Below are 18,977 nucleotides of genomic sequence, written 5' to 3'. Positions count from 1 at the left end.
ACAACCAAAACGAAAATCCTTGAAAAGTGATGATTTTTTTTAATGACACAATCAACAACTTGACAGAGAAGCAGATATGGAAACACAACTGTTTATTCACTTAAAATATTGGTATGAACTAACAGGACAGTAGTACTCCCCTAAACATACATTCTAGCTTTATGCTTCTTTTTGCTTTAATTCCTTTATATATAAAAGTATCCAAACTAACAAAGACGTCCTCCTCAATCAGCTCACATAAAACAAACCCGTTCCCTTCCCCTTCTGTTCTTTGCAAACCCACGGCCCCTTAAAACATCCCAAAATACTCTCTGGTGGCTCACATGCAGCCACTCCACGCACACACATACACACATACACACACACACACTGTGACCTTTAACCTCTGACCTGTGTCCTCTGGTCAGAGGTCACAAACAGCACAACTCTGCAACACAAACACAGGCCTGTTGTTAAATGTACATGGACATGACCTCCTCAAATGTAGTGCCGGTTGTTTGCAGTAAGAGCTGATCTGGATCACTGAGTCAGTGAAGATCTCAACTAATTCAAAATCCTTATGTGGTCTACACTGAGGAGGTCTGGGGACTAATGTTGGGAGTAGAGTAGATAGAAGTAAACACAAAATGTCTTGCCTATAAAGGAGTGACTTGCTTTTAAGGCCCCTCTGAAGTGATAAGATGTTCTACAAAACTCTAGCACGGTTAAGACAACCTGACCAGTTCTCCATCAGCTCTTTGTTTGAACAACTGTATGGGTGATGTGATGAAGAGTTGGGGACTGCAATTTGAGCAAGATTGAGCGCAGCATTTGATTCATAATGCTCATTTTAAAATCACAAGAGATAAAAATCCATGTCCTTCTCCTTATTAACATGAGTCCAATGGCTGCTGTGTGGCTCACCAAAGGCAAGTCAGCCACCAGTTCTATTCCTAATTTAAGATTGGTTAATTCACACTAAAAATCCACCAAGCATTAGGTTTTTCAACGACTGTTAAATCATGTAAACATCACACCAAAACAGGCCTATACCTTCAATTTGAAGAAGCCATGGCCTCAAGTTTTGGTTCCAGACCCTTCTCATTATAAACTATACAGTATGTAAATATGGTTATCTGAAATATACCTTTATGTGTTCCTAAGGAGCTTACTATCATTAGCTTCTTATCGTTAATAGAAACCCTGACAATAAGATTTATGTTCATTCTAAATAGTCATTTCTAGAGGAAGGTGTCTGTTTTAGGCTTTCTGAATCTGGAATAAAACTCTTCATATCAACATTATAAGCTAACCTTTTGTGAAGTACATACAAGCCAGACTCACATTGAACAACTGCTGTTGACTGTATTCTAACTCCACTGATGTAGTCACTAAAGTAATGTCCTGTATGGCAGACACACAGACAGAAAACAGCTGACACATTATATAAAACTGCTCCAGGAAAGAAACACATTCAAACGCCATGGTTGAAAACTTCAGTGCCCTAAATACAGAATTTGGCATTGACAAATTCAGAACAAAAAACAACGACAAAGAGATGAGATATATGTTCAATAATATGAGATATAAAGACTTATGAAAGAACCCAGGTGTTTATAGGTGCTACTGTCCACTTCTTCTAAGGTAAACCCACAACACACGTGGCTGATTTTGGCATTCAGTTGTTCTGTGCTGGGGTGAAAACAGAAACATTTCGAACCAAGCGGGGGGGGTACCACCTTTCAAAACCCAGCCCATTAGTTGAGTGTAAAAAGAGAGAAAGAGAGATGTATTATATTGTATTTACTGTAATTGGAATTTCCTCTCTTTAAAGAGCCCTCTGTACAAGCCAAGCCCAGTCCCAAAAGTCTAGGTCTCCAAACCCAGTGACCAGCAGAACCAGGAAGTCCCAAAAAGAAAGAAAAAAGGCCCCAAAAGCAGAACTTGAAGATTTAATGTGCCATAGCAGGGAAGGCACACAATCAGAAATATGAATTTCAAGACTTCTCTCTTTCTGCTTTCTTTTCAAATTCAGTCTGATCCAGTTTGATTTGGCTCCATCGTGTTCACCTCAGACATGACAAAGTGCTAGAACATGCAAGACAGATTTGTGTATGTGTGTGGTCACCACAGAAACAAATCAGTACTTATAAAAGTATGTTTTCATATGCTAACAACTTCAAAATAAACAAACACAGGATTATTTCCTACGACTGCATTGATAGCCGTTCTGTGGTAAGTGCAATCCAAAGCTAGTCCCCCAAAGCTCCTGGCTGTACCTTAGGTATGAACTGACGATAGGTTGGTTATAGGATAATATCTTGACGTGAATAATGGTCTTACAACAACAAATAAGTCTTTTTTTTCTGCTATAAATACATTTCTTTGAGTTTTCACAACGATCAAACTGTATGCCACTGTTTGTACGCTGAAAGTGAATGACACACTGTTATATAAACACACACACTCCTTCACGTACACACACTCGCAGAGTCACAACTTGGTATCATACACGCACAGGCACATACTGTACTTTGCAGGGCACACTTGTACACACATGCACGCTCACACACATCAAGGACATAAAGGCACAAGGTATTGCTAATGTTGAAGACGCATTGAAACGTGATCAATCAAAACATTTAAATGACCTCTTTCACCGTCGCGTCCTCTTTTATCTCCTCCTCACAACAAAAACAGCTTTTAAAAATACAAAAGATGTTTTTTTCTTTCTAATTAACATGCAAAAAAAACAAACAAAAAAGAAACACCACACACGCTCGCACACACTGACAGTAAACAAAAACTACTGATCTACAGTACCAACAAAGGTACACCATTTGGTATTTTAGCGCAGACAGACACGCCCAGGCCAGTAAATGTGTAAGACTTCCAAAAACAGAGAGCCGATCATCACGTACAAATCCTATAAAAAGCAGGGGGAGGGAAGGTCATATAAAAAACATGGGAACAATGAAGAAGGGGCAAGGACTTAACACCAGCAGTCTGTGAGCTGTCACTGACTTCTTTAGCTCAGTGGGCGTCTTTGACCCACCGAAACAGGACTCTTAAAGTCCTGACAAAGAAAGAGTGACATAAGATACATCCAGCTCTTCTTGTGATTTTTTCAAGTACTGTTTTTTTAACCCCCATTTGACACTAACAGGTAGGGAGTGTTTCACAGGGGTGTCACAAGACCACCAGCTTCCGAGTCTGTGAGCTCCTGTGGGATCCAACATGGACCAATAATGTAGGAAGAGGAGTCAGGGCAAATGAACATGCATCTTCAGAAAGCTGTCCGTTAGCGTCACCAATTGCCAACTAGTTGGGAGGAGTGAAAACATAACTGCGCTGTTGTCTCTCCATGAAACAGCTTTGAATAGCAGCTAGCAGCTCCTCGGACGTACACACACTTAAAAAAATGCAACAACAGAACGCATGACTGCCTGCACTCTGCCCCATAATCCTTTGCTGCCTAGTTTCAAAATCTCATCCAGATTTCTTCTCTGTCAGGGCAGCCTCATACTCCTCAGATCCTGCTTGTCTGCTCTACCATCCAATCAGGTTGGCTTTGGCCTTCTCTGTCAGCTTCCGAACACGCCCCTTTGAGGAGGTGCCAAAGGTGATGGACGAGTCCTCAAACAGCAGCTGTCTCTGCTCCTCCTCAGAGTCCTCTTCCATGTACCAGGCAGACCGCCGTCCCTGGTTTCGCGTCGTCATTGACCCTCCAGGGTCCTCCCCTGCCTCTCTCCGACTGGATCGTTGAGGAGCAATCTGTGGAGGAGGTGTGATCTCCTCGTTGGTCCTCCTGCTGCTCCTCCTCAGCGGCGAGGGTTCAGGTGACTCAGCAGGAGGACTGGTGTCCTCAGTTCGTACCGCTCGAGGACGCCCACGCCTTCTGGGTGATGACATTCCAGAGTCCGACAGCATAGATGTTTCCTGCGCCGAAGAAGTCCCGCCCTCGTCCCCTGTCGAATGGTCGAGCTCTTCATCAGGGGTGGAGCTCCTGCGGGTGCTACTCCTTGTCATGTCCTCTAGATCCTGTTTGCTTTTTCTGCCTTTCTTCTTCCCAGGAGGGCGACCTCGGGGTCTTGAGGGACTCCCTGGAGTTGAGACCTCTGGAGGACTTTGTGGAGGATCCAGTCCGGATTTTCTGCCCCTCCTTCCCACACCAAGGGTCACATGACTGCTGTGGCCGTTCAGGTGGACTGTGCTCTGAGGGGAAGGGCTTGCAGGAGAGCCTGAGGTAGAGGGTCAAAAAGGGTAAAAGGGTCAAATTTAACTTAATGAACAGGAATGTGACATCAAAATAATATTTTCTGCCTTTTATGACTTTGATCACTTCTTTCTGCATCTCTCACCTGGAGTGAGTCGTACAGGAGTCCTGAGTTTTCTCCGGGTGCTACCTCCACTACTACTTTCTGCAGCTTGAGTGGATGTCACCTTTTCAGGAGCTAGTGGTGTTGACGCTGACACAGAGTTATGAGCCCTCAGTGAGCGAGAAGACTCTGTCAATATAAACAAAGGAAGAAGAGACATGGACATTAAAATAAAGGTTACATGTGGTCAATTCTTGATAAAAAAAATGTATGCCTCATGGTCAAGATTTCAATGAGAAATAGATATCAGAGAACCTATACCAATCTCAAAACTTTACAGCAAGTACGAAGTCAGATGCAGCTCGGGTAAAGTAAAATTGTAAAACATTTTTGTTGAAAAAGACAAAATAAGAAATACTGATTCAACTTCTTTATTTGGTAAAATAAAAAAGCACAGCCTCAAAAACATATAAACTAAAAGTGGCCTAATAGAGGACATTCCGAAAGGCTGTTTCTGATGCGTGATCTCACCTGCTGTGCTCTGTGTGTTGCTCGTGTTATGAGAGTTGGATGAGGAGGGTGGGGCGTGTGAAGAAAAGCGAGCTGAGCTTCGTGTCCGAGCTGCAGCAGGTGTGTCTGCCCTTCCGTTGACCAGCTGGGGGGGCTGTTTTGGGGGAGCACTCTGTCTCAGAGATGAGGGTCGAGCAGGAGGCGGTGTCGGCTCCTGTTTCCCAGTCACTCTTGATGACACACGCCTCTTCCTTTCCGGGCTGAGGCATGATGAGAGAAGAGAAGACCACAGATCACACCTAATGCACAGAGAAGACCCCAAACTTAAACTTCAATGTCCTGTTCTTACCTGGACGCAGTGCTGCTGGCTGGAGAGTCACTTCTCCTCCTCCTCCTCTTCATGGCATGCCGTGTCTGTCTGTCTGTAGTATGTCGCGTCTGTCTGTCAGTGCCTTTTCTGGTCAGTTTATCAGTCAGGCCGTGGATGGCTTTGTAGTCAGAGAGGATGGAGCTGATGTGCTCCTCGAAGAGTGCAGAGAGCCTCAGGCTCATACTGTAGATCTGCAGACACAATTAACATAACACTGAATCAGCTGCCACACTTAGAGGAGTTTTTTTAATGTATATCAAACTTTGAGGTATATCAAGCTTAAGGTCGGCTAATTTTGTAGACTGGTTAAACACAATACTTGAAACCCCTTTTGATCACACCCCAAAGCAAAAGAAGTCCTTAGCACACAGAAGAGGGTCATTTCACTAATGTACTTGAATCACTGTTTGTAGGACTTACAGGTGTGAAGTGTAAAATTGTGTTTAAATAAATATAATCTCTTCCTCTCTCCACTTTTGAGCACCAGGAGGTGTTCAGTGGTGTCTGTATTGTCTTACTGTCTTATTATTTTTCTATCTTTAGGTACATTTCGACCAAAAGTTCCGTGATCTTTTAGCCCCCAGAACTACTTTCCCCGGAACTAAAAGGTTCCTGTGCCCACATCATTGTCTGTGTTTCGACCGCGGGATTAGGTCCCAGGGTAGATTGTGCAAATCAGGCCAGTGACGTATGGAGAAAAAAATATATTAAATAATATTTTGAAATCTTACTAAAAAACTAAACTAGTATGCATTCCCAGGAACTCCCTCTGTGTTTCAACAACTGTGTAAACTCCACAAACACTGTTATGTTCAACCGAAAGTCTCAGGACCTTTGAAAAGTACTACCCCCCAAGCAGGGGCTTTTCAGGGGGGAGATTATCTCCCCATGAACCAAATTTAGACCCTGGTTCCTCCAGTTGAAACGCACATACTTCAGGGGTTAAGTCCCTAGTTCCGGGGTAAATTTCCTGTGGTCGAAAAACGCCTTTTGGGACATTTCTGTGCTTTCATCACTGTGCAGTGGAGCTTAGCTTCAGCGCAACAGTTACCACGTCAGGACTAAATAAAAACGTAACTACCAGGTGACACTGCTGTTTCTTTCCTCATTCCGCTGTGTCTGAGCTTGACTGTCACTGTATTGTTTAAAATACATGGAGCAGAAAATAATACCAATGGCTGCTTTTGACGATCATATTACAGACCGTGTTTGTGCTTACCCGAGACTTCTTGCTGGGCGTGTAAGCTTTGGAGTTGCTGAAAATGAGGCGGACGTCTTTGCAGAGTGCAATGGGAGACTGGTACTTTCCTTCTGTTAGCCTGTTGAGCACTGTGCCAAAGTCCATCGGAGACTCGACTATTTGCAGGTAGTCCTGGAAAGAGAAGAGGGAAGATACTTCAGTTACAGGCTTCATAAGACAAGATCACAGTGAGGAGTACAGGAGAGGAGTTGAGGAGAGGTAGAGAGGGTAAAGACGTTACAGATTTTGGGTTTCACTTGAGGTAGAAAAGGAATTCCAGCGTGTTCCACTTAGGAGGACTGTAGTGTACTAAAACTGCTTCAGTTGAAATTGTTTCTCCTTGACAACTTCTCAATTGGATTTGGTCATCATTCCACACGCTGAATGGAGAGACTAGTCTCTCTTGCTTCTACTCCTCGTGGAATTGATTGTGGCCACTTGTGCCACAGACCATAGAGCAAGATTCAAAGTCCAAAAATTGTGACTGAAAATGCAAATAAATCTGAGTCTAATTGAAATTCACTGAGCTCAAACAACTTCCAGATGAGTTCAGTTAGAGTTCAAACGTGCACTCTATACTGGATAAGGAAAACAAAGAGCTTCTGCGTAGGTACCGGGTATTCCTGTAGGTCCACTGGTTCTCTGAAGGGCTCCGAGTCTTCACACTGAAAGATGAGATCCAGCAGCTCCTTACAGCGTCCCCTCCACGCATGAGGGTCGTACGAAGGAGGTCGGGTCCGCAGTTTGCGCTGCATTGGTCTACCACCCTAAGCGAAAAAAGAATATGACAAACAAGACCGAGTAAATTAAGTGGACTGGACTTCATTGAATGAATACAAGTTACAACACAGTTCAAAGTCTACATGGTCACTTTTTCAGACGTCTTTAAGGAGGATAAAAAGGCTGAATGCTCATTTTCAGTGTGGTCATTGATGTAAGGCCTGTAAGGTTAAATGTCAGCAAATGACAAACCTGACAGCTCATGCATAGAAAAACAAATTCTGCAACATCCAACAAAATAAAATATAAACATGTGGAAGTAAATTTTAAATTGGGAGGGCCTGCAACATTTTAACTCTGTGCTATATATTCTCTGTGACATCCATTTTCCTCCACTTATCCAGGGTCGGGTCACGGGTGAATTATGAATATATAATCCCTCAAGCAACCTGGGGTCTCCTCAAAGTTGGACCACCTGGAAAACTGCTAAAGGGAGGCCTCCTGATCAGATGCCCAAACCCCCCTAACTGTCTCTTGTCTTCTTACTGTATGTGAAAATGTATGTGACCCCGCCTCTAAGGTTGAGCCCTGCCATCGCCAGAGGAAACTCATTTCGGCTTCTTGTATCTGTGATCTCATTCTTGTGGTCGCTGCCCATGGCCATGACCTTGGTGAGGGTTACAGGGTTAGATCTACTGGTAATGGAAAGCTTTGCTTTCAGGCTCAAGTCCCTCTTCACCGTGACGTCAAGAACAATGGCCTCTTTACTGCTGACACAGCAATGACCAGCCTTTTCTGAATCCTTTTACTCCTTTAAAATCCTTCATAACTGTTGGAAACATACTGCGTATCACAAAGTGTATTCTTGCTTGCAAATGATTTGACTATTTTAAAATGTATCTTTTTAAACTTGATCAGGGGTGTCAAACCTACGGCCCGCGTGCCAAAACCGGCCCGCCAGAGGTTACAATCTGGACCACCGACATCTTCCCAAAGTGAAAAAATGACAGAGAAGATATTAACTGCAATCTTTCAATAAAAGTAACTACTATTTCAGATCTGTCCTCTGGGGGTCGTATACAGAATATTTGCAGTTTGCATAACCCGGTAGAAATTCATTGACTTTTTAGAGGACTTTAAGATCCAATCAACACTAAATTTTTAGTATATGTAATCTCGTAACAGCAGGGGCGATGGTTCCACCTTTTTCGGAAAAAAGGAGCCATATATCGTGCGCATGTTTACTACGCATGTGCGTACGTCATAGGTGTGCTTCGTCACTACTAGCACTAGCACTACACACCTGCATACAACACTGTTCAGCAAGCACACTGTTCATGCTGGAGCTGAGGGGTCCATAGTAGTCAATTTTACCTTATCGTTATTATAATCGATCTGTTCTTTTGCAGTAAACATCACACTCTGTGTCAGGTGAATGAGAAACCTGTGTGTTTGGTGTGATTGCAGCCGGTTTCAGTGCTTAAAGAATACCATATTTGGCCCCACTGAGACTCATCATCGCAAAAAATACAACGTGTGCACTAAAAAAATGGGAAAACTTTGAATTGTCCTTCTCTATAGATTATTATGCTATTATGTTACTGGTCTGGCCTTCTTGAGATCAAACTGGGCTGTATGTGGCCCCTGAACTGAAATGAGTTTGGCACCCCTGAAGATAGATTATAATCTGGAGTAGTTTCATAGTATAGTAACAATAACATCTGTATTGTTTTAGTCTTTTATAATTGAATTTACAGCTGTTAATTTCTGTTTTCATGACCTGTCTGTTTGTTGCTTTGAGAAAAATGTTTGGCTGCATGCTAGTTTGTATCAAAGTCATCTGAAGTTGATATGAGGGTACAAAGTCAGTTAACACCACCGAGTGAAGTATCTGTGTGTGTATCCTCAAACAGCAAAAACATATGGTATGATATTTGGGCACATCCAATATACAGTACACACCATCCAATCTGGTTCACCCTTTCTCGACTCAAAGCCAATTAACTCTCAACTATAAGAGGAATCCAAGATAACAGCAGATGGTATTTTATTGCCTTTGGAACGCTGTCACAATAATAACAGGCAAAGTTAAGATGACAATAAATAAGAAAGACCTAGCAAACATTTTCACAGCCATTTAATTCCCTGTTACTCAAAGCTGTTACGAGTCTAGCTTATAGAAGATAAACTACTGTTAACCTTTATAAGTAATGCCTTGTCTTCTTCACATAAACACATCTGATATAGTTGCTGCTGATTCTTCTTCTGCTTCCATTAACCATGATTTAAAATCCATGATTTACAGTTATGTGTAGAATCAGATAACAAAGGCTCAGTTTGATTGAATGTGTCTCACAGATCAAATAAACATGTTAGATGTTAGTCATGTTACCTTGTGATTTCGTTTGGATGTTCCAGGAGTGTTAGTATCTTCATCCTCCTCTTCATCATCCTAAATAGATAAGAAAGAGCCATTTAATAAACGTTTATGCTACTACAGGCTGCAGTGTGATAGAACATTTCATTATTTCAGCTATCACAAGTCTTTCAGGTGTGAGTTGTCAAGTAAGAGTTAGTCAGACTATAGTGTAGACTGGGTATCATCCATGCATTTCAAAAACAATGAGTGTGTGTTATTACTATCTATTGACAGTATTCAATCTCACACATTTTCGAATTCAGCAGAAATTTATTGCATTAAGTCATAGAGGGGATCCTTTTTGTTCACTTAACACGAGCGTAATCTGGCTCATGTGAGAAATCCTGTATTAATTTTATTACATGAAGTACAAAGCAACATTAACAAACACACCTCATCTTCCGAGTCAGAGAAGACGGCTTTCTTCATGGTTTTGTGGAGCGGCATGATGTCTGTCAAACTTTGGTCCCTAAAGAGGACAAAAGAAGAACTCCTCTTAGATGATATTTGGCAGAGCAGATGTTATGTTACATTTCAAGTAGGATCAAAAAACAAATCATCTTTGACTTGAAGTTTTTGACAACTGCTGAATTTTTGAATGGATTGCTTTAAGAGAAAACCTTAAAGTGGATGACGGTAAGTGGTTGACTCTCCAACATTCAGGCTTTTGAATTAATTAGACAGTGCAGCATACTCACTTAATGAATTGCAGCATGAGGTCAGAGACAAACTTGGCGGTGGTGACGATGAACGATCCGGGCTCGTTGAACGTTTGGGCGTTGTGTTCGATATAACGTATCTCCCACATCAGAGACGACAGCCGTCTGAAAGCGGAATACAAACATGCTGAGTGAGTGTCATCTCTCTTAAACTCACTGAGACTCTTCTGCCGTCTCTTTCACTCAAACACAGCCTGACGTGAGGTACCTGTAGAAGCGGTTCACCAGCCTTTCGCGTATGGTACTGAGGTCAGTGACGTAGGCCACAACTGTGCAGTATGTGGGGTAAGCCTGCAGGTCCACGGGGAAGGCAAACGGTGCTGCAACATCTGATAGAGGACAAGTTTGATGGATGGATGAGAGAAAGGCATTAAAAGAGAAGATTACATAGAGATTCAACAGACTTCCATTTGTCTTAAGGATTTAAAGATAGAGAGAAAGCACAACAAGTCAGAGGCTACATGATCAATTGAAATTACTAGAAGGTTTTTAATATAACTCTTTTCTGTGAAAGACTTCAAATAAATCCTGCTGCAGCATGAAGCGTAGGAGAAAAAAGGATCTGGAGGGATTAAGTGTGTCCTCTTTTGGTGCTTTAGTGTGTTTGATCCACAAACTGACACTAGAGGGAGCCCTCAGCAAAGATTTTCACAGTGAGGATTGCAGTAAAACAAAGTCTAGGCATAATATGACATTACATCACTTAACATGAATTCAAGCAAGCATCTCAATCTGTGTTCAGTGTGTTAGCAGCGTAGTCCTTCCAGCTGCTGAGCTCAGAGCAGTGACTCACATTGGGCAGAGTCATGCTGCTGCTTTACGAGAAATGCCTGGCTCAACTTCCCCTCACTGCTTACATGACATAACAGGAGTGTTATTTTCACACAGGGGCTGGATGACGTCATACCGAGTGTGCAGAGCTGGTCGATGGCTTTGATGATGCGTTCGCACTCCTCTGCGCGTGTGCGGCAGCCCCATTCGCCGTCCAGTGGGACGTAGAGCAGATCCTTCTGTTCCACTTCAACCAGCGGGACGCTTGTGCCCAACTCATCAGGGAAGGTGGCTGGGCAGTAAGAAAGGAAGAGACAGAAGATGAAGGTGGAAACTTTTAATACATAGAGAGAGAAATGCAAATGTGTGTGTTGGAGTGTGGGTGTATTCCAAAGCCCTACCATCATCAGGAATAGGCTCCATATCCCATGGACTCATCTTCTCTGTGTCGCCATTATCCCAGCTGGACAAGAAATAGGATGACAAGAATCATCATCATCATCATCATCATCATCACATTGTGCTTTTTGTGTTTGTCATTTCTTCTGTACTTCTTGTAGTTGATGCATCTCTGAATAAAGTGGATGACAGTCTCTAGAAAGGATTTCAAATAAAGTGTGACCACAAGCACTCAGGGCTGATAAGAAAACTAACTCAGACAATGTGCTTATTAATGTTTGTAATTGAAACACCGCCGACAATGAAAGCCGAGCAATGCAAAACAAAGGCCAGTGTAAGCTGGCATCAAACTCAAACTGTCACCCAGGACTGTTTCATCAAGTGTCCTGAATGAGTGGAGCCAGGAGGTGTTAATGACTGTTGCTGAGAGTAGGCGTCAGCGGCACAATCACAACAAGCAGTTTGACTGGAATTGATCCAAAAAGCCAAATTCTTGTTACATGTAAATGGTCCTAATGAAACTTTTCATACTTCTCATTTACTCAGATGCAAAGAGACTGACTGCACAGCAGACAAAAAGACACTGGAACTAGGTTTTTAGGCTTTTTTTTCAGCGGTCAACTGAAGTGAAATTCAATCTCTTAGTTATTGTTATAATAAAATAATGGATTTCTTGAGTCAACATTTCTCCTTCAGTGCAGCAAGCTAGAGCTGCAAGAATGTCACAAATATCAACCAGAGACATTCCTTCTTTATTTCTTTGTTATACTCTCTGTACATATGAGTGATTGTTGAGCATGCTGTATTTATAATTTTGCCCGAAAGTAATGCTCATGTTCTGCTAATTGTTTATTTTTATGGGGTTTTTTTATGTGGCATTTAAAATGTTACCAAATGTCTTATTATTATTGTCCTGGAGTGCTGTTAATATGGCTACATTTGGTTCTCAAGGTCTGTAATTCTGTCATCACCACAATGAAATCTCTCATCAGAAAAATAAAATATATAACACTTGTCTGATGTCACTTGTAGAGTCAGTGACATCTTTTAAATCTCTTCTTAACTCACTTTTACAGACTTGCTTATATGTGACTTAACCCATCTAACTGCTGTTTATTTTTATTTACTTATTTCTATTTTCTATTTTAACTGATTAATTTGAATTTATTTATTTGATTATTTATTGTTTTATTTTATTTGTTCATTTATTATTTTAATGTTATTAATGTATCTTTTTCTATTTTCTCTGATGTGATGTCGTTTTCTTCTTGAAACCTGTTCATTGTCCTTTAATGACATGATTTTTTTATTTCTTTATTTAATAATAATAATAATTATTATTATTATTTTCTGTTTAATTTGCGTGTATTATTTTGACCTTTGGTGTTGTAATTTGTTTTCTACACTCCTCTCTGTCTGTTAAAGATTTATTTAGTCATCAGAATCCTGCCATGGTTTGTTTGTCAAAGCACTTTTTAAACATTTGTCTTTAAAGGAGCTATACATATAAAATATTATTATTATTGTTTACTCATTAGTGTTATTATTATTATTTAATTTTTTTAAATTAATTTTTTTTAATTTTATTATTATTATTATTATTATCATTATTATTATCATTATCATTATTTTTATTCTTGTTATTATTGCTATTTATTCAAAATTATGATTATTATTATTAGTAGTAGTATTAATTTTTTTTATTATTATTATTATTATTATTATGATTATTATTATTATTGTTATTAATGTTTTATCAGTATCATTATTATTATTATTATTATTATTATTATTATTATTACTTCTACTTCCAACTTCTTAACTTCAGTCATCATCATCATCATCAGTGAGGTGTATTTGACTGTCTTCTCTTTCATTTTTTTCATCTCCTTTTTCATCCACAGTTTTGTCTTGTAGGTTAAAGCAGTCTCTACATTAAAACATTTGATGATTGAATTTAGAAATGTGAAATTTTTCGGTTTGATACAACATCATCACAAATTAAAATACAACAGTTCCATGTTGTGGATATGACTTTTTGTAGAGCCTCAATGTCTCTGTCATTTTAAACTTTGTAGGTCTTAATAAAGTTCATCCAGGTTGTAATCCTACCAGACATTGTAGCACTGGAACAGGCTGTCAGAGTACTGAGACTGGAAGGGCTCCTGGCTCTCGATGGTCCCAAACCACCAGGCATCATCAATCACTGACCGAAACCTGTCACCTGTACACATGTAGACACACACACACACACACACACACACGTAGACACACACACACACACACACACACACACACACACACACACACACACACACACACACACACACACACACACACACACACACACACACACACACACACACAGAGTTATCTTACATCTTTACAAGCAAGGAACAGCTGACCTAATATACTGTGCTGGACAATATTTATGACAGATATTTGTTTTTTTGTTTCAAGCTCTACACATGTTTTGCTCAACCAGACTTTACAGATAAAGATACATTTGGCTGACCTATACTCCAGTTCCTCTTTCTGGCATTGTCAAACTGCTGCCTCAGTATCAGGAAGTCGATGACATCAGGCATGTCGTGGTATCTACAACAAAATGAAAGTCACCACGATAAGCCAAGGGGTAAAACACGACAGTGAGAGAACATAGAAAAACAATATTAAATAGGTCCACACAGTTGATCACTCCTGTAGACGTTTGTTACTTTATGTCAGTTAACGCCACTGGATTAAAAGTTTGTGGACTCCAATCTTGTCCTGTGCCAAGGCTGGGATTAATTCAGGAGAAGAACTGCTATTTTAAACTTTGCAGAAGAGTAAGGCACAGAGATTATTGGTGAGAACAGTTTCATATGCAGTAAGCACAGAAAATCTGCATAACCTTGAGAGGTGAAAATAAGGGTGAAAGGCTGAAAGGTTGAATTAAAACTGCATTAAGTAGAAGCAAATACCAACATTAAAGGTCATATTTAAACAATCTACAGTGCATGGTCTTAAGGGCGCAGTGCAATAGCATGTTTAACCCCCACAAATGCCAGTTAAATGGCGCTTAGTCTGTGCGCAAAGGTGCAAAGCGGATATATAACAGTCTCTTAAATTATTAGAGGTGTGTTAAAAGCCAGGTGGACCCTGACATTTGCTGTGATATGGTGTCATAAAGCATATATATTAATACAGCACAGGGTCATCCTTAATACTTTTATCAACTTTCATTTTACCCATAAGCATGCAGGGCACAGATATATATATATATGAAGTGATACAAAGTGCTGTAATGTATGAATTGTATTTTAATCTGCTGCAACAATCTCACAGCAGCAGCAACAATAAACGCATATCTATATCAAAAGAGACAGTGTATATGTACAGAGCAGTATAACTTCATTATTTCAATTTAAGTTTAAATTTCATGTTAACTCAAGTCCTGTGAGAGTTGAATCAAAGACAGGCAGGCTGTTCATTTTAATTTACCTTTGTCTACAGTGTTTGTATGGACACAGGACATTCAGAATTAAAGTATCTTATCAAAGAGATCTTGGTGTGTTTGGCCTATAGTTATAAGTTTTGGCCCCTTCAACGCCCTATAAAGAATCAGTAAAGCTCCCAGTAGTGAGGTAGATTAGAGGATTGCATGCCTCGGTCTTCTGACATCAACAGAACAAACACATAACAACAGAAGTGAAATAATACTGTCAAACAGAAAGCTGCCGCCTCCCAGTCACCTGTCCAATCAGCAACTCAACATACTTGAATATGTATGAGTAAATACAGTGATACCAAACTGTGGTGTAGGATTGTGTTAAGCACACACAGGAAGTTCGTGTATGACAAGCAAACTGGAGAAACTTAGTGAATTACTGTTGTAGGTGTATAAGAGGAAGATAGTGCACCATTCATTTTGAAATAGGATGGTGTTGTTCAGTAGCACAAACAAGATAGCAACTTGTCACCAGCATATCCTTTTATGCATAAAAGGTCCTGGATAAATGTTCCAATCCACACGCGGGATAAGGTTGTGGATCTTCAGAAATGCAGGCAACCACTAATTACACTTGTGCACCACTCTGTACAGGGTGTAAGACTCAGACCTTATTTTTAAAAGTTCACATTCAATCACCGGGGCTTCCTCAGCTAATGTGGAGACAGGGTCAGGTTCAGCTTACTTCATAGAGAAGGATCCTCCGGTCAGCTTCCCGCTGTCAGGGTCCAGGAAGGAAAGCTTCAGACAGCACAGCGTGGGCAAGCCCACCTCATACTTGATGCCAACTATCTTCATCAACTCCTGCTCCTGGAAACACGTAAAAGAAACATCATACAAATAATTTTATTTTATTGCAAAAAAACCTGTTTAACTTCACTCAAGGTTGAAACCTGTGCAATGCAACCTTCTAACAGATATATTTTCTTCTCTGAGTGATTTTTTTTTTCAGGCTGAGAGTGCACGAGCGTTACAGCTAAAAGCCTTTCTTGTTGAAAAGAGATGCAGAGAGGTGTATCCTGCATGCCACATGCTTACAGGCAGCACATTCGAGCTGATAGTGTGCTCAACAGTGTTAAGGAGTTCAACTTTGTTCTCTGCAGACACTTTCCTCTCAGAAGGGATGCAGTTTAAAGACCTAACAGAGATTGAAGTCCACATGAAAGTGAAACCAGACAAGTGTCAGTGTCTTCGTCTGTGGTAAATAAGGTAAAAGATTTGCAGGCTTAAGATGTAGTGGTTCTTAGAAATGCTCTGTACTCTATGACGATTGTGAGGCGTTTTTTATGACTACTACTCCGGCCTTTTTACAGGTTACTCAGCAGACTTCCTGAAAAATGAAATGATACTGAAAATATTGCACTGCAATAATGTCAGACAGGATGTTAGATCTTCAAACTGTATCTGTCACCTGGCGTTCTAAACATATCTCTGAGAGAAGTAAAGATTTCACCTTTCATATTCTTAGTATATCATTAATTTGACTGTACACGTATAGGTCCTTCATGTGAACACTGTGTGTATCTAGATGCGTTGTGTTTTATGTGAACTGTCTTTCTTTAAATGGTTTTTAATCCATCTTCATCACACTTCTTCTTACCCGTAGCTCCATCTTGTGCCAGGGCTGCTTCTTAGGATTGATGCTGTAAATCTTTTTTGTCTGGCCATCTCCACATAAGCTTCATGGCCCTGTCTGAAGTAGTAAACCTGCAAATACAAACATCCATTTCAATATATCACAAAACCAAGGAGTTGTATGTGAACACCTGTTATATTACATATAATTCTCTGTTACGTTACTCTGCTCAAGAGTACAAAGCTTGAGTCAACCTATTTAAACTACAGTGTAAGCTGCTTGTGATGTCTCAGTCAGTCAGTGTGCACATCCTTGTCTTATCTGTAATGGTCGTCACAGCCTCATGGGGACGCTAAATTTAGTGCAGACTTGGAGTCTTGTTGCTATGTAAAACTTGAGCCAGTGTTTTGGTGCGAGCAGGCATGTGTTGCACATGTGTTGCAGACAGACTAACAGAAACAGGCTGAGTGTACCTCGTCTCCCATCTGGGGTATGTAAGGACACCTCCGGGGGACCGTGTCTGTGATCCATGCTGAGGGAAGCCACTCCTCCAGAGTCAGCCCCTGCTCCTCAAACTCTGTCCTCTGAAAAGACAACCAAACAAACTTTCAGTAACTATCCCCTCATTGATAATAAAAAAGGGTTTAGCATAGAGAAACTTTTAAGTGATAAAGTTTAGAGGGTCAATACATGTTAACCCTTCTACAAAAGGACTCTTTTACATGAAAGGTGCAGGAAATATTGGAAAGAAAACTTTACTTTGGAAATTTGAGACAAGTCTGTTCAAGATTTTTTTTCCGAAATTTTCAGTAAAACTTTTTGGAAACTTTGGTCTTGCAATTCAAAACGTTTCTTTGGAAGGTGTTGGAAGTTTCTTAATCTTAAAAAATACAATTCAATTTTTGTTCATCTTTTTAAATCCTTTTCAGCAATCATCCTAAACACACAGTGAGCAAGCATAGAGGGCCCTTAAATATCAAAATATGAACTTAACATTAACTTATAACTTCACCTAACTGTCTGCAGAAAACATCCTAAGTCCTGATACATGTGATCAGTTCTATGATATAAGAAATGTAATCATGTTGATTCATTACCCAGCTTTATTACTTAACACCTGGCTGTGTTAAATACTTGATTTTGATTGGTCCAAACCCCAGAACAACAGTAATTAGTTCTGAAGAGTAAAACAACGCCAGGGACAACTACACCTTGTATCAAATTGTATCAAATCAATCCGTAGAGAGAAGTCCGATATATTTCACTAATGCCTGTTGACACTGTAGCAAAAATATTAGCCTCCATTAACTTTCTACTCAGGCGGCTAAGCAACATGGAGGATATATTAATATTGGATCTTGACCTGTAAGCTAGGCAACAGCAGCAGAGCTGGTAAGTGCATGTCTAATATGCTGATCGCTACAAAGTAACTCACTCTATGATCCCTCACTTAACACATTCTGTAAAATATTCATCAGTACTTTTTGAGGTCATTACTGTTGACTAACCTTCCTCTTCTCTTTTGGCTTTGTTTTCTTTGGTAAAGCACCATCTTTGTCTGGTTTGTCCTTCTTTCTCTCTTTCTTCCCCTCCCTCTTCTTCTCTACATCCTCCTCAGAGCTGCTGCTTTTCTTTTTCACTTTCACGCTCTTCTTCGGAGGCTCGAGGTTGATCCCCGCATCTGCCGTCCAGTCTGAATAGTCGCTGGAGTAGTCACTGTGAACATCATAGAGGTTCAAATACACAAATACAAAACTATGTGTGTCTGTAAGATATGTAATCAGATACGTATGTGTTATATGCTGTATGTATCTGACCTTGAGCTACTATGGTCATCTGGCCAGGGCTCCTTCTCCTCCTCCTCCTTCTCCTCTTCTGAGGAGTGTCCGTTGATCTGCCGAACTTCAACTTCTGCCTGAAACACACATGATTTAATGTTAGCGATCAAATGGATGCAAAGAAAAACAGACACACAGGATCACTACAAAGGGCAGACATCAGAAATGTGATTCATAGCAAAAAGAAAAGAACGTTTGAGACTACTACTTTTTACAAACTCTTATGCAAAAGATAACACTGATCTACTTTTCCGGACAAACCATCAAGAAGAGCTAGGCTTACCGAGGACTGTAGCTCCTCCATAAAGCCAACAACAGTGAACTTCAACTATGTTTAAACCGAAGCAGTCACACTTCGCTTTTTACCTCCGAGGCGCTTTCGTCATCGTCAGCACCCTCAGCGCTTTGCCGGCTCGTCTCCTCCATGGCAGCACGAGTTTGGTAGCCGTGGTTACCCTGGCTCTTCCTCCCCTCGTCAACGGCAGACTCTGAAGAGGGATGAACCTGCAGCAGTAAAGAGTGAAGGACAGGAACAAGAGTCGTCAGAACTCTTAGTGGAATAATGACTCAAGGAGAGTTTTCTCTTTAAACGGTGAGTCATGAATAAGAATGTTTGGTGATAGAATT

The 18,977-nt window shown here is 40.6% G+C and overlaps 1 protein-coding gene across 1 annotated transcript in view; it reads right to left on the bottom strand.

Annotated features, from left to right (window-relative positions):
- Positions 1-15: 15 nt before the first annotated feature.
- The window catches only part of phip (pleckstrin homology domain interacting protein), a 48,158-nt gene continuing 29,196 nt past the window's right edge, over positions 16-18,977 (bottom strand). The window contains 21 exon segments of the mRNA XM_034699751.1: positions 16-4,220; positions 4,341-4,487; positions 4,830-5,068; positions 5,158-5,369; positions 6,398-6,550; positions 7,033-7,185; positions 9,531-9,590; positions 9,951-10,026; positions 10,256-10,381; positions 10,485-10,605; positions 11,184-11,339; positions 11,449-11,510; positions 13,559-13,670; positions 13,962-14,044; positions 15,622-15,746; positions 16,537-16,595; positions 16,598-16,643; positions 16,986-17,096; positions 18,021-18,228; positions 18,330-18,427; positions 18,717-18,854. Coding sequence (XP_034555642.1) covers positions 3,529-4,220; positions 4,341-4,487; positions 4,830-5,068; positions 5,158-5,369; positions 6,398-6,550; positions 7,033-7,185; positions 9,531-9,590; positions 9,951-10,026; positions 10,256-10,381; positions 10,485-10,605; positions 11,184-11,339; positions 11,449-11,510; positions 13,559-13,670; positions 13,962-14,044; positions 15,622-15,746; positions 16,537-16,595; positions 16,598-16,643; positions 16,986-17,096; positions 18,021-18,228; positions 18,330-18,427; positions 18,717-18,854 — 3,177 coding nt within the window. The 3' untranslated portion in view covers positions 16-3,528.

This window comes from Notolabrus celidotus, chromosome 13 (assembly GCF_009762535.1).
Source record: "Notolabrus celidotus isolate fNotCel1 chromosome 13, fNotCel1.pri, whole genome shotgun sequence".
Taxonomy (NCBI): Eukaryota; Metazoa; Chordata; class Actinopteri; order Labriformes; family Labridae; genus Notolabrus; species Notolabrus celidotus.
Note: the sequence above shows the minus strand (reverse complement) of the source record. Positions and strands in the feature narration are given on the sequence as shown.